At 36.7% G+C, this 17342-nt stretch overlaps 1 protein-coding gene across 4 annotated transcripts in view; it reads left to right on the forward strand.

The window, feature by feature from the left end:
* The window catches only part of KCTD1 (potassium channel tetramerization domain containing 1), a 68483-nt gene that overhangs the window by 45376 nt on the left and 5765 nt on the right, over positions 1–17342 (forward strand). For all 4 annotated transcript variants that reach the window (XM_072411289.1, XM_072411287.1, XM_072411288.1 and 1 more), the window contains exon 2: positions 5946–6124. In XM_072411289.1, coding sequence (XP_072267390.1) covers positions 5946–6124 — 179 coding nt within the window. The remainder of the gene's footprint in view (positions 1–5945; positions 6125–17342) is intronic.

The raw sequence follows: 17342 nt of genomic DNA on the forward strand, positions 1-17342 counted from the left end.
AGGAAGTTGAGCAGATGCTGCTGCCTTTATCTTTGTTTGCTGATCTTCTGCTAAGGACAGGGCAGTGGGAGGCTCCAGGGCCAGGGGGGCCACTTAACAAACTTCCTAGTATTAGGTGGTAAGCAAAATGATGTTAAAGTTCACCCCTGGATGGGAGCATATATGGAGAGTGCAGACAGGACAGCTGAACATACATCAGGCCATAGCACTACACCTATATCTTTATACTTGTTTAAACTCAAATAAAATTGCTAAAATTGTTAAACACAATATATCTGAAATAAAATGAAAACACTTTTTGTAATTTACATAATCCAGATTACAATAAGGTGAGTGTCAGGTTGTATATTAGCTGGACTTTATTAGCACACTAGTTTAAAATACAACTATGCACTGGGCTTTTATTCTTACATCAGAGACGTGCTTAAGTATGACTATTGTTTGTGAAATAGGACATTTCAACTTGCTGTATTTTTTTATTATAATTTAAATTTATTAGGAGTCGGAGTCGGAACATTCTTATCGACTCCCACTCCAGGTACACAAATTGTCTCTGACTCCTCGACTCGGACTCCACAGCCCTGGTTTTCAGGATAATTGTGATCCACACTGTGACTACCAACCACATGTGCAGAATGACCAATTTAGAATACATAGAATGTATCAGAATTTTAATTCTTTTCACCAACACCAAGTGAGGTTTGCTACTGGCAGTGTACACATTTCTATTTTTTTTTTCATCCTCAAAGAATTTTACCTTAAGAGAAGTTTGCCTCTATTTAATCCTCAACCACACTTATTGTATTTACCATGCAGTCATACTTGCCTTCCTTCCTGTTCCAGCAGTCTTTCCTTCCAAAGGGTTTTGGATGGCTCCTCATCATAGTGTACATGCCATAGCCCCATGTAACGCTTTAGGAAGGCTGTTCTCCTAATGGCATCCAGTAGAGTTAACCCATAAGAATAAATAGGAGCGGAAGTGTGCATGCAGGGTATAAAGAGAAGCCATATAGGATCTTGTCACAGAAATGATTTGCTAGATTCAGGAGGAATGCATTATCTTTGGTGGACTTTGATGGTTGACCTTGTGCTTTCCCTGTCAAGAAAAAAGCAACAGGTTCACTGTAATGGTGGCACCACTAGAGGCACCTTCTCACCTTCCCTCCTACAGTCATAATCCATACTTCTAAAATACCCAGTACATCCGGGTATTAAAAAGAATCTGTGACCCCTTCCCTTTTCTGGTACTGGTGCTTGGTAACTGGGAATTCAAGCCCCCCACATTTTTACTTGGGGGCAGTGAGGGACTACTTATCTCTTAGTAAACTGCAGATAAACACCTTAGTGTATAGCAGGCACCAATTCCATCATGTGCATACTTAATTTATGGACAAATTAGGTCCAACACATTCTAAATTATACAAAAATAGTGTCACTGACATCTCCAGTGAAACTATGGAAGAGAAAATGAATCTTCTTCGATAACAATTCTTAGCTGGGCTATTGAAGCGTGAGCTGGTGAATGCGGATATCTAATGGATTGCATTGATTTCAGGGCTTAGAGCCAGAGGCCTTTTCCAATAAGTTTATAGAAGATATACAGGATTTATGAGCAGAAAAAATGCCGGACTGTAATCATTTATTGATTGGTTATTTCTTCAGCAGTACCAATAATGCTCACAATACACTTCAAACCAGGTAATTCCCAGCTACCACTCGCTTGTATTGACTTATTATTTCTATCTGAATTCCTAATTGTTGGACAAGGCGTTATTTATCAAATGAACTATTTAATGGGTACGAGGCTTATCACACTAGTATTACACCAATTGGAAATAAAATGGCAGTGGAAGAAAAGCATCATATTTCCTATAAAGACAGACATTTAAAGTGAACCAGTGCCCATAATATGGGTGTTAAACTATTTATATATTATTATATTAACATATATTATTACTTAACAACAGTAAAAGAGATTTAAGGATTAACCTTAGTCTTACTCTTCTTTTTGAACAATTTTAGATCATTCTCCCCTGTTTTGAAAGTGTACTGTGACTTCCAGCCTTCCCAAGCACCCAGTGCTAAGTGAAATATCTCCTGCAAGAGAACAGCCCATATCAGTGCACTACAATGCCTATTTACAGGTTGTGGCTTGAGGATGACGATATTGTACTTCTAAAATGTTGAAGAAAAAAAAGTCATCCGCTTAGCTGTTAAGTGTGGCAGGGCTATTTTAATTTTAGGATCGGAATGAGGAAAATACAATTTTTTAGCTGGTTAAACAGCCACAAGATGTGTTTCAGCTGTATATAGACTGAAACCATATTATTAAAAGGTCCCCTTTATAATTTGTGTCATTACATGTCACTTTTCCTGATCAGCTTGGCATGCATGTAAATTATTATTTATTATTATTACACAGTGTTTATATAGTGCCATTATAAAGTACCTTAAAAAGTCTATAGACTTTTTAGCTGTCCCTCAAAGGGACTCACAATCAAATGTCCCTATCATAGTCATATGTCTTTAATATAGTCTAGGGTCATTTTTAGGGGGAAACCAATCAACCTAACTGCATGTTTTTGGAAGGTGTAAGAAAACCCAGAAAGTACCCAGAAAAAAACCCACACAAACACAGGGAGAACCTGCAAACTCCATGTGGATAGTGTCCTGGCCGAGATTCAAACCTTGGACCTAGTGGTGCAAAGGCCAGAGTGCTACCTCTGACTAAATCTAAGAAACCATATAAAAAAAAGAACTATAGTCCTTTCGTATTCATATTGATACCATCTTGAAAACAACGTGCTCTCAAAACAGACTACATAAGCGTTTGGGTTGTGACAAACCATCTATTTTTCATGCAGTTTGTATATTATTTTAGAACAATGAGAGCAAATATGTGAGAGTTATAAATGTTTTGGAATCTTGAGGGAGCTGCTATAAATGCCTTTTTATATAATTTTTGCACTTTTATAAGAAATCTTGCCTGCACTTTTGTTTTTATACATCCTGTTTTTTAATAGCAGGCTTTCCAGCTAGTTAAATCTTTGTGGTCCTGAGTCTGCAAGGCACACTTTAGTTTGTATTACAGAATAAGCTCCATATCACAGGCAAGCTGTCTGTGTGTATGTGCCATTTGTAAGTGAGTCCTATTGATCTGTCACTGGGTGATTTGTGCCAAGACTGAAACACTGCAAATCAAGCTGTGCTGCAATTGTGTCTGTTCTGTCTTGAAATGATTGATTCCTGCAGGGGTGGATTCTGCCTTTTACTGCAGGATTTATTTCTTATCAGTCTTCTACAAAGAGTGGGAAATTATTCTAAGACCCTCTTATTACATCAATTAACGCCTGTTGTTTTTCCAGCCTTGTATTATCTGCTTGCACTCCAGGATCAGATGTAATTGAGAATGATATGCCCTTGTCCTTATTCCTCAAGAGGCCAATTAGTGGCAATACAGATCTCTAATATGTTACTCTGTGCACTTGTGCTTGGATGAACTGTGTGTATTGAAAGGGCATCAGACAACAGATGCAAACATCTACTCTAAGCAGTAGTTTTATAGAAATTAGTTATTAGGATTTTGTTTTATAAAATACAATATCAGTAACAAAAATAAACATAAAAGGGAAATATAAAGCAGTGTTCCATAATACGACATCCTTCACCTCCTTTTAGGCAGGGTCCTCTCCTTCTCCTGTGTAATATCTGTTTCCATCATTTGCAACCCCTATTTAATGTACAGTGCTGCATAATATGTTGGTGCTATATAAATAAAGTATAATAATAAAAGTACCTATATCTGAAACCTAAATTTTATGTATGGGCAATAAAAAAAAGAAATCAGTACATTTTTGCAGCACATGACTATTTCTCTATGTTGTATCTGTTTACAAAGTGGAAAAAAAACAAACAAAAAAAAGTTTATTCTGCTATTAATTAGGTGTACTGCTTACATTTGCGATGCACTGAAATCCTAAGCAGCGGTGTCACCCCTGTCCCACTGAATTGCAGTACTCTCCCTTGTGCTATGGTATAAGGGAGATATGGTGATGCTTTTTGTTCATGACCAGCTTTCCTGTCCTGAGGATGGCATTTCTGTTGGTTTTATAACTAAAAGTCTTTGCTGAAGGTAACGTAGTCATCTCAAAACCTGACATTCCCATTAAATGTATCCATGCCATCTTTGTGCACCGGGTTATATTACTTAACCTTTCATGGAGGTTGGAGCTTTTTTTTACCCAACATTAAGGGTACTAGAAAACCTTTGATGAGAATGCCTGTGGGGTCACTCCATCCAACAATGGCTACTGGTGCCTGCTTTGGAAAAAGGAAAAGTCCCTTAATGCCAAAACACAATATGTTCCAGCATTAAGGGACTTTTTTTAGCTGACCTAAATATCAACCAGTACTGCTTTTTGACAGTCATTTTTATGGGTTATACTTGAATATATACAGTAATTTATTTTGACAGGTCAGAATTAGGTAAGGTAGTTATGGGTTCTAAGGTATAAATACAAGCTTGACTATACCCCCATGTATCCCAAGACCCACATAATATAAAACAATGTACCTCAAAAGCAACTGAATCTTCTACATGTGTCTGATATACTTTGCTGTTTCCTGCAGCACCAAAGATATTTTGAGGGTTATGTTGCGTTTTGATAAAAATGAAATCACAAAGCAATGTTTACAATTGACGAAGGTAAAAATCATGGCAAATCTCAATATTGTACATGATAAATCCATGAATGTTTGGTAAATCTGATCATTAGTCCATCTAGGGTAAATTTCTCTATGAATAATGCCATTTTCTTCTGAACCAAATTAAAGTAAGGGAGTATAAAATTCTACAGTTGTCATTACATCAGGAGAGTAGAAGAAAATGTTCTTCTTATTTTGTGGATATTTCCTTACTTTATGCTCTCTCTCTGGGGGTAGAAACTTTAACCAAGCAGGGTAAAATCTCAGGGAGCTCCTAATAAATATTTCATTGCATGCTCAGGGTGAATTGTTTAGGTATCTGTCTGGTTTCCCCTTTTGATGCTGATCTATGGCTAATATTGCTAAACTAAGAATGCTCCTGGGTACAAGGTACCATAAAATGCCAAATGATAACCTTTAAGTCTCCTTTGCAGAGCAGCACAAAAGTTTGCTGTTTGCACGCTGACTTTCATAAAGTTGATATTTTCATGTGCTTAAAACGTGCTCCCTTGAGTCATATGGCTCAGAGTTGTCTTGGGCCTGGGTCTGCTCTTCCTCTGTTCCCAAAGCGTATGTAGTTTGCATAAAGAAAATGCCTCGATTTGCAGGCTAAAATTATGAAGACTGAAATTTCTACTTCTCAAATGTTTCTGACCATTTCACTGATACAGAGCCTGTATTGATGGGCCTATATTGTGTCTTAATAGGATCAGTTTGAGATAAGATTGGGACTTTTCTGAGCTGGTGCAGAATTCATTGACCTGTGTATTTAACCTGCAGTTGACTCTCCTCCTGCATTTGACCCTCTTTAAGTGGGTTTAGACTTGGATGGAAAAGCAAAACCTGCTTTAGGCAAACAAAAAACAGTTGTCACAGGTGCTTATAAAGCTGTTCCATTGCCACTAGTTTTGCTTTAAAGGAAAGCTGTACTGAGATAGATGATCATGAGGCCTCATAGACCTCCTTTGGACAATGATAGTTGCCTGACTTTTACACATAAAAAAAGCTTCAGTACTGTCAATTACTGGTCACTGGCAACCTGACTAGTAGCATTTTCAGATAGTAGTTAGCAATTTATGCAATTTTCTTGCAGGTTTTTGTCAGTTTTTAAAAAAATGTTGCCTGTTTAATGGTTGAAGTTGTAATTTGTTTAGAAATTTCTTTTTATTACTATTTAATTTAGTATATAAGACATCCATGTAGTATTAAACATCAAATGTATCTATGATTGCTTTTCTCAGGACACTCGACCCAACATGTCAAGACCTCTGATCACCAGGTCACCTGCTTCTCCTCTGAACAATCAAGGCATTCCTACCCCAGCTCAGCTCACTAAATCCAATGCGCCAGTTCATATTGATGTTGGCGGGCACATGTACACAAGCAGTTTGGCAACACTAACAAAATACCCAGATTCCAGGTAAGAATGCTAAACTTGTTGGTGGAAGAATGGTACAAGTGATATTTGTTAACATATTTTAATTTAATATTTATTAAAATAATTAATTAATAAAATGGCTAAAATAAGAGAAGATTTTTTTGTAAAACTTGTGGAGAGGAAGGCATATTTATCACAAAGTAGATTTGAAGGAATTGCTTAAAGTGAGACTTTAGCACTTTTAACTTTAGCGATTGGGTCAGGTAGTTGTTGCAGAAAGGGACAGGCATTGTCACGTCTACAATACCTGTTTTTTATAAACTGTTTTGCCTGACTGCTGCCCAGCTAAAAAATTTTGCTGAGCTGCACATGCACAATCCTGGCTTCCCTTGCATGTGCCAGAAATGATTTAACTCCCGTGCACCTTCCAGGGAGTTACATCATTCTGGTATGACCAATCAAGATAGCCAAAGACCATCTATTAGAAGAAAGGAAGATGGCAGTGAACAGGGAAAGGTAAGTACCACCTAAGCCTAAGAAATTTTAAAGAACTATAGGAGTTAAGCTAGGTACACACATAACAACGCAATAATTGTCGTTAGAAAACGAACGACTAACGACAGATCAACGATTTTGCACAATTATTTTGAACAATCGTATTGTGCACAATTCTGTACATGCTGTAACAATACGATCGTTCAAATATAACCCACCAATGTACACATGCTAGATACTATCGTTTGAAAGATGCTGGAAGTGAAATGTAAAAGAGAAAGTGTGCTGCAGAACCATCCAAGATCACTGAACAACCGTACACACAATAGATTGCAAACAATCGTCAATCAGATCCTCAGGGACGGTCATTCATTTCCAGCGACAATCCTCATTCATCGGCATCGTTAACGATTAGTTGTTAGTCGTTTGTTTCCAACGATTATTATAGTCTTACTGTTGCTTAAAATGCAGGCATGGAGATAAGGAAAAAGAGAAATTTTAGTTAAGACAATGACACATTAATAAACACCATGGTGACAACTCCTAAACAACAACATTTCAATACAGGGCCCACTCATCTGCTTCTATGGCCCCTCTACTTAGTGGCCATACCTCTTCTACAATCAGCTTGTTTTGTACCATGGCAGTTTTTTCATTTTTGCACATATCTGTCTTTTTAGCTTGAAAATTACTTTTTAAATCTTAAAGCATTATTAAAATGAAAAGGTGGTGAGTGCTGTGTTTTTTTTTCTATTATTACTACCACAAGGGGTAAGAAACCCGCTATTAGATAGCATTTTGCAGGTGACAAATACTTTTATAGGGACATTTGCTATAGCTGATTTAGCTCAGCTTTACTTTTTTTAACCATGAGCTTATTTTAACCCTTCCAAAGCCATGACTTTCAGGACAGAAATTTCTCTGAACTGGATGAAGGGCACAAGATTAAAATGTGTCCACCTGTACCTTTGTCTATAATTATCACAAGTAAAGATTGCCCATAACAAACAATGGTAGAGAAAGCCAACTAATAAAAAATAAAGGCATTGGTTGTTCTTATTCCAATAAATTGGAAGGCACATATTGCACAATCTTTTCAGTTGCTTTGGAGCTTGGGCAATATTCAGGGCGTGTATAGTGCTCAGGCATTATTATGCCAGTTTGTCAGATTCCTTCTCAGAATTTACCACAGCACTTTTTTCCAGGAACTACTGTACAGTAATCATTGTCTGCCATTAACACCGGCGCTGCATCTCATTGTTCACAAACTAATCGTTGGCATGGATTTTATTTCTTTTCAGCTGTGTTTTAGTCTTCAAGCTATTTTTTATAGATCTTATGAAGGTTTGTAAAACATGGTATGCAAATATACTTTGCTTATGGGGAAATATTTTCTTTCTGCTGAAAGGTTATCTGTGTTTCGTTTTGGTAGGGGCCTTTTTTTTAAGGAATTGGTTTTAGATACAGTCATACATATATCTGCAAAGCTGTAATGATATTAGGAATACGTTTACCTATAAAGCTGTCTTCATTGGACAGCATTTTCAGTTCTTAAAGTGGACCTGTCTCTAGAATGTAAACATAATATAAAGTTCCCCCTGCAAAGTACACTTTTAATGGTTAGGCCGCTGCCCTTGTAGCCAAAATTCCCCATAATAAAGATATATCGCTGCCTTAAGGATCTGACTCATCAGGCATGACAGGTCCCCTGCTTTGTTTTTCTGATACCTCCTGCCAGCTCCCACTTCTCTACAGGACACAGTTCTGACATAGGGATGAGTGGAGTAAACCAATAAATACAATGGGGAACCAGAAATCCAAACGAGACCTCAGTATTTCTTTGTTACAGCAAAGTTTGGCATGGCCTCAAGGAGAGGTGTTACTGGTAGTAATAATGTCTTCCTGTTAGAAAATTGCACAACTTGTAATATGTGAATACAATATAGATTGTATTGTTCTATGGTTGGACAAGGAGACAGGATGGGGGACATGTAAATAACACTGTCAGTGTTTACTAAAAGCTGCATCTCACATTTACAGAGTTGGTAGAACATGAGCAGCACCTGGGCTATGTGGACTGTTGTCTAAAAATTTGCCAGCAAATGGGAGTTACCTGAAAATTACCAATTACTTTTAGAGATAACATACTTTTAAGTGCTGTTTCAATAGGTAAAACACAATTTTCCAGGGCATATATCTGTCTAAGGTAAAACAACTTTCCAGAGTAATGGCAGAATTATTACATTTTATAAATGTACACATGTAATGTGAGAAGGAACAAAACAATAGCTATATAAAACAGAAGGAAGCAGAGGGGCCTTTTGGCTTGTCTGGCTATGCAGGTTCATAGCACCTACAGATAATTTTTTTTAAACTTTTGAATTGCATTGCATTGCAGTGCATGAAGAGCAGGTCAATGTGTACCTAAACCTGACTGTCATAATTTGCATGGATATTTGTATATTTTCCAATTTATGCAAAGCTGGACCAATGCAGAGAAAAAGCTGTTTTATGAAATAGCTATGCAGGGACATTAGATTGTGAGCTCCTTTGAGGGACAGTTAGTGACACGACTATGGACTTTGTACAGTGCTGCGTAAAATGATGGAGCTATATAAATACTGTATAATAATAATAATAGCTAACTAGTAGGCAGTAGGAGAAAGGTAATTTAGATATCAAATTGGGCTGAGCCTATCCTGCAGTTACACAGTAGTTATATAGTTAACACATTTTGTAAAAATCTTCTATTTACTTTACTGCTAGATTTTCTTAATTTAAAAAATAGTCAAAGCAGCAAGTTGTTATGCTCATATTCCCATGCACTCCCCTTCACTTTCATCGGCTAAGCTTGACATTCTAAAAGGTCATTAAATAACAGTTTTTTCAACCAATTTAATTGTTTTTTTGTTCTCGCTGAATAAAAAAGGTGTTTTTCAGTGTGTCTATTTTCTAAAGCCGCATGCAGGTTCTCCATACCTTTAATGTCATAATTAATGTGGCCGCAGTGGAAAACTTTTACAACTTAGTCCTTGCAGTTACTACATCATTGATTTTTCCTTCTTCCTCTGGAAACGTCAACAGTAGACATGGAAGCCCTACAGCTTAGATAACAAATGAAAACCCTTCCTGTCTTAGAGCAACAGAAAAAGTCAATGCAAATATAAAAAATGATGCTTGAAAATGTGTTTCTGCCCCACAGAGGTGTATGTCTCTATTGTGAAAAGTGATGGTCAATTAAGACCCTTCAGAGTTGACATGGATGAGGTGTACTGGTAAAGGAGCACTTATAATGTAACAAAAACTATAGTAAAAATATGCATCTACACCTAGCTTGTGTTATTCCTCATAGTGCATGGATTTATTTCAAGGTATATGTGGGTCTTGGCATATACACAATTCTTTGTCAGTGGAATTATACAAGTCAGCCTCCTAAAGTTACTAAACAACATTCAGCCTTATATCAAGTATTGTGACTTGGTATAGCGTATATTGTTATAGGGTATATTTAACTAACTTGCCCTTTAGTGTAAAGTTTAGTTTAAACCACAACAGGTTTTTAGTGAGATACCAGAGGGGTGACACACCAACCAGCTTCTTATAGTTTATTCATCCAGCTCCTTGCAGTATGTCATATAGGCACCCTTTTCTCTTTTAGACTCAATACTAATTCATTACATTGCATTATGGGGGGTATTTTTGAATAAGTGGCAATGTTTATTTTATTAACCTTTTAAATAACAATTCTTTCAGAAATATTTTCCATTGAGGTCCCCAAGAGAGCTTGTGATTCAGCGTAGCAATGACCACGTAAAGATAAATTTTCTGGGGATTTAGCTTTCAAGTATATCTGAAACATTTCCATTTTAAATGCATTTTATGTTTTTTATGATTACATTACAGCATTCATCATTGTTCTCATCAAATGTGCAGATACAGTCTTCTGTTAAATTTTGTAAGAATGATTGTTGAAGAATCTATATTTTAACTGTGATAGAGCAGAATACTGTAATACTGTAATCTAGTAAGCTTGTTTTCATCTCCGTGTGAGGTCAAATGATCTGTACTGCAGTAGCACTGGTAATACTGACTTGTTAATTGTAAGGCAGATGTCAAGAGTAATATATTTTGGAGATGACTTTAAAGCTGTTTTTATTAACAAAGTCTGACTGTCTGTTTAGAGACCTGCACCTTCAGTTGCATACTGCCAAACAAAATGTCATCTGTTTTCCAGAGCCTTGTGGCTGGGTGCAGTGTCTCGTCCATCTCTTGCCCCCAGAATGCCCGTGTCAGACATCTGCAGGGAACGTAGCGTCTTTGCAGATGGAAATGAGTTTCTGTCTTGTACTTGCCATACTTTTTACCTTAGGGAAGAGTGACCCCAAGAACATCCCCAAGATACTGTCAGTTGCTCCATTATGGAGTTATTCATATCATTACAGGGACTCATTACTTCAAAATAAAGCTTCTTCATTACTGGCTTGACAGCCTAGAGATAACTAATATTTGAGCGAGTGACAGCTTAAAGATTTACTTCTGTATCATTGCTTGTTCTGTAATGATTACAGTGGTGCTTTGTATAAATAAGACAAAAACATTGTAAAACATTTCAATGTGGTTAAACGTACATATTCCTGACATTAGGGGATATGGCATCTCAATACTTGATAAAATAAAAGGAGTGTTTAGTGCTATATTTCCAACATTCCTTGGCCTTTCTGCAAAATCACATATGTTTGTAAGCCAAAATGTAATCTCACAATGGATCACACAGACTGGGCTACAAAGTATTATGCATGATAAATTTATTCACAAACGTCGGTCTACACACAAGATTATTTTTTTGTGTGACAATATACCATTTTAAAACAAGTCTTTATATATATATATATACATTGAATATTTATTATTTTTGGAACTGCCGTATGTAGCAATAACAGTTTTAAAAGCAGTGTATGGTATTTTAGATTTAGATTTTTTTTATTTAGTTTATTTGGTTAAACATGTAAGGCATCCACGTGAAACAGATATTTGTATCAGTTTGTATGTGTGTATAGCACATAATTTGCTCATTACATTCTCAGGTTTTGCTTCTCCCTTTGTCGTGCTACACAATTTGCTTAATTACTTCTTGTGATAATGGGCATTGATGAGGTGGCAGTTCTTGTGCAGGTGACATCTTATCTAAACCGTTGTTATAATGACAAAATAATTGTAGGGGCAATGTATGTATCTCAGTTAGTGAAATATCTGAATTATGGAAAAACTAGAACGTGAAAATTCCATTTACATAAACAGTGAATTAAAGTTGCAGTTTAGCCTGCTTGCAATTTGATTTCCTTGGTTCATTCCACCTCTCATCCTTCAACAACATACCTATGAAACCTTTTATTTAATTGCATACTGTTAAGTTGAGTGATGCTACCGCTGGGTCTGCGTGTTTTTTGTTCAATGCAGACAGATAAAAGCTGGTGAGAAAACTATTCATAGCTTTCTAAAAACAGCAGGATTTTATGATTAAGGTCTTAATGTAATACAGAGACCGTCAGCCCAAGGAGGAAAAGACTAGGTGATGCTGTGTGTCCTCCAGCTATGAGGAGGGCTCTATCTGATTTGTTGCAGCTTCTAATGCAGACTGAGTAGCTCATAGTGTGCAATAAACCAGGCTACGTGTTTTCAGTACAGGGGAGGAGCCTGTATTAGTGCAAGACTGAGGAATAAGCTGCGATTCAGCTGTAAGGTAAATATTACAATTAGGACTCCAACTATAACACATTCTTCTGGTTTGCTTTCTTTGTTCAGGACGTCTCATAGTAACATGTTTGGGTAGGTGGTTTATTAATCCACGAATAAAGATGATTTGGGTGTAAATACTCAATACTGTAATTATTATCAGTCTATTTATTTGTGCATAGAATATTTTGTGGATGTGCACCAGCAAGAATAACAAAAATAATTAATAAATAATGACTAGGAAAAAGAACAGTAAATTTATAGGTAATTCTTTCAGGGGATTTAAATCTTGTGAATTTTTAAAAAATGCTAGCTTTCTACTGTTGCATATTCATCAATAATACACATAAATGGTCCACATTATACTCAGTAATAAGACACCTTTTAATGTTGCTGTAAAAACAAACACAAACCACACAACACCACTACAAATTAAGCTGTGTTGCTTTGATGATCTCGCTCCTTTGAAATGTTTCTCTGTAGGGTGTCACCAGGGAGAATTTAGAAAATACCTTCTTTGTTTTCAAATATGCTAGTTGGTCATAACTGGGTAAACACATGAGGTACAGAAAAACATTTTGCTATCAAGAGCATGTTTTCATCAAATGTTCCCTAGTGGATTTCTAGCAATAAGGAGTTTTCCTTTATAACTAATTACAAAGCAGTTAAAATAATATAGTTGACTCACATAAACAAGTCCTGGCCTGATAAACTTGGAGCAGAATTTTTGGGGAAGAAAGGGTTCAAATGAATATCATGAGGTACCTCAAATATAAATATAGTTTAGGGGATAGGGGACACCTAAAATAACAGAACAATGGAATCCAATTAACAGCACTATAGGCCAGGTCCTGATAACCGGAAGCTCCTGCAAAATGACCAAGTTAGCTCCAGGATTACTGCAAAGAGCAGAAAAAAAAAAGTTACATGATACAAAAAACACCAAGTATACGCATGTCTTTTTATTTACAAAATATATGCCTGAGCCAAATGTTATAGATAGAAGATTTGGTACACGGTGTGTCACGTGGTCTTGGATTTAGGTTAGTAAAATGGCTTTTAGGCCATGTAAGCACCCCTAAAGGCTTGATTTTTGAAGTCATCTTTGATCCTGTTTTCTATGTCAGGGCCTATGGGTGGCAAGTAAACCTAGGAGCACCCCAATGTATACAAGCTTACAAGTTTAAGGTCAAGTGCACCCTTTGATGCAATAATTTTCCTTTTATAATTGTACTAATAAAGACCCCTATGCATTGGGGAACACAAAGTCAGGTGTCTTCTTTGGTCAGTCACCAATTCTAAACTTTTTATAGGAACTTCATAAACTCAGGATATGAAGTAGATTTCCACCCTAATCAGTCATCTACCTGGAAGCTATCCATGAAATGCAAAAAATCAGGGCTTCTATGGCAGCATTCCAAAAATTCTGCCTGTAATTGTTAAGATTGCACAGAACCCAAATTGACTGGGAGTTTTCTTGTATCTTTGGATGAGTTTACAGTACAGCGAGCACACCCAATGGGGGATCTGCTGCCTTTTCTGCGGTGAAATGATCACAGCACATGGGAATTAAGGTTTATATTCAACCTGATGAATACTCATCTCTATTAAAAACAAAACTGTTTTTGGCCACCCTCCTATTAAGGGCCGGTTCACAGTAGGTTGTATTGTAGAAATGTATGTGCAGCATCCTGGCTTTATATTATATTATGGTGTAGTGGAGAAAAGGGGACAGGTGTGTTTAATGTTCCCTTGTGCTTTGGCAGCCTATGCAAAATAAATTTAACATACGCCATAGCACATGTTATGTGTGTGCATTATCGCAGTGCCCATGCTCCAACAGCATTTTTAAAGCAACATTTCTAATACTAAAAGTTATTTGACCTTGCTCTCCCCTTATATAGAAAAGCTTGGATTTTATTATTACTATGACCCACATATGTTTGGTATTATATAACACAGGGACCTGTTGGTTATATAAATTTCGGACTCATTTCCCCCTTCTTGTTTTTTTTTTATGTATTTATAAGCTGGACATGCACCTGTTGGATTTTTCTCTTTTCATTATACTAATACCTGTCCTGTTTAAAATTTGAAATATTGTATTTGCCATATTAACTAAGCTGACTTGTCTTTGTACTGTATAATATTCAGTATGCGTGGTGTGTTTTCCAAAAGGTGTGTTGTACCTGCAAGCTGAAAACAATTTGTTAGGCCACTTGTGGGTGCCTGTAAGCTGAGCCTCCGCACACAGCTAGTCGGAGCTCTGCTAGGTGTCCTCAGATGACTCCGGCATTCTTCACAGGCAGCGGCAGGGCTGAGTGTTTCTGAGGTGAGGTCACGTGTGCACACATATAATTACCCAGCGTTTCATAATCCTACAGTAAACAATGTGTACTAGTCTGGGTACTATTTAATCTTTAACAATAGAAAACACCAGGGCTTGTCAGTGGAAAATAATGTTTGCTGTAGACAGACCTCGTTAACTGGGTGTAGAAATTAGGACACCATTCCTTGCATCTTACCACCCAAAATATTTTAGATGGCAATCCTGCTACGAAAGCTGGTCATTTTAAAGGGTTTGGTTCCATTCTATGATGTATTGCACTCAGTTGCAGATATGAATATTGTGATTTCCAAGCTTGCACAATTCTTGATTCATATTCAGAAACCTCCCATTGAATATACTACTCAGGCTGTTTAAAACCACTGGTTCCTATTGTGGCTTAGGCTGATTGCATCTTAATAGGCTAAAAAAGCCATTTTTCCAAAAAGTGGCTGGAAATCATTTCCACTGGTTGCATTTTAAATAAAAGGGGCAAACTGAGAAATGAACAGCTCTTTATACTCATTCCTTCATAATCCTTGTTTCAATTATTATTTTTTTTAATGTACAACATAGCGCTAATGTATTTGCCAGTTTCTGATTTCACCAAAATTTCAACTGCCTGTTGATGAAAGACTTATCAAGAAGACCTGTGTGCTCCTTGTACTCTCCCTTCCCCTCTCTATTGAACAGAATGACACCTTCTGCACAGTGCTGGTTTGTTCTTCTGTCACTGGAAACAATCACCAGCGACAATCATCTGACATGAGAGCTTTAGGCTGGAGATGCCATATTAGTGTGACCTGTATAAGGTCGCTGCAGATTCTGATGTACTTTTTCCTCTGTTCCAGTTACACACAGGGCTAAGGGTAGAAAGGGTAGTAACCCCAGGGTTGTAACCCCAGGGTTGAGTCCTGCTTTACCATGTTGTATGTGAAATCTGGTTTATACTAGTTAATGTTAGTGAGGTATACTAGTTAGTGTTTAGCTTTTTACAAATAACAATAAATTCAATAATCAGTAATCAGTAATCATTTAATCATGATTAGCTAAGTTTTTCTATTAGGACACCAGACAAACTACTAATAAAAATAATGATTTTGCGATAACATGATAAAAAAAAAATAATACATTGTATATTCTGTACTCAAATATATTTTGTATTAGATTGATATATACACAGTAACTTGTATACTCAACACTTTTTTGTTTTCCATAGTTTTGGGAAAGATTAGAACTCATGTCAGGTTTCACTGCTCAGAGGCTCCATAGAACAGATGCCCTCCCAACACAGAAGTAAAACTTTTTTTTAAGTAAATTAGGCAAAGTTGGGAGATCTAGAGGTTTTTGTTGCTGTCTGTTTCTTTGTTGTAGATTTTCCTTTACTTCCTGTCCACAGATTACACAATAAGGGGAAATCTATTCTATTAAAGCATCGGAGAGCAGTATAACCTGACGGGCTTATTATTTTCTAATTCTACTCAAAGAGTAAAAAATGTTTGGGGTATGGATATAATTTATTTGTCAATATTAGGCAATAATGTCTGTATTCAACAATAGTTAGGTTTTGTTTTTAGAAATAGACATGTATTTGAAAAAAATGCTCTAACATTAACCCAACCTACATATTTTCAACTTATAAATGCTCTTGTGTGTTTTGCATGAGGTAAGCTGGCACACAACCATTACCTTAATAAAGGTATAATGAATTCCTAGTATTACAGGTACATATTAAACTGATTACTCTGTGCATTCTGAGCTGGACTAGAGCAGACAGGTTTTTAGGGAGTATACAGCTGGGCAGTGCAACTTTATAAAACTTTAATACTGTCATCTACCAGGAACATGACAAGTTATATAATAAACAAATACACTTAGCCATGCATTTTGTACTTAACATTATTGAAGAAAATTAAAATGGATATTAAGCATTATTTAGGACCTTAAACCCATTCACACAAATACACCGGTATTACCTTAGCAGTCATACACCCTGCTGTGTGTTTCTAGATGAGTCTTTTTGCTTTGCATTGTTACATTTTTATTGACCAAGGTTCATTGTTGTTAGATAAAAGTGTACAGTGATATACATTTCTAAATCTTGCCATTTAGTGTGTACTACATAGACCCAGTGCAATATCTATTTTTCACCTTTCCAATGTAGTCCTTGCTTGGAGAACAACCCAGTGATGATAGAGCGATCAGAGTTTTAGAAAAAATTAGGTCTGTGAGGCAATGAAGATTTGGTAGAAGATGTATAAGATGTAATTATTATTACACAGTATTTATATAGCACCGACATATTAGGCAGCACTTTACAAAGTCCATATTCATGTCACTAACAGACCCTCAAAGGAGCTCACAATCTAATGTCCCTACCATAATCATACCGTGTTTCCCTGATTTTAAGACATCCCCAATAAATAAGCCACCCCCAATTTTTGAAAAAATAATTAAAATAAGACACTCACCCATGAATAAGACATGCCCCGATATTTGATCTTGTGTGTGTCTCCTTGATGCTGGCTGCAGCACGTGTCTGCTCCTGGCTGCAGTGCAGAGTGAAACTGAAAGTAACAAGCCGGCATTCTGCACCAGGAAGCAAGCTGCTGATCCCTGCCCTAACGGAGATCCCTACACTTAATTACCGGTAAGTGAACAGAATGGGACAATCAATGGCATAGAGTGATCAGAAGGGGACAATCA

This window comes from Pyxicephalus adspersus, chromosome 5 (assembly GCF_032062135.1).
Source record: "Pyxicephalus adspersus chromosome 5, UCB_Pads_2.0, whole genome shotgun sequence".
Taxonomy (NCBI): Eukaryota; Metazoa; Chordata; class Amphibia; order Anura; family Pyxicephalidae; genus Pyxicephalus; species Pyxicephalus adspersus.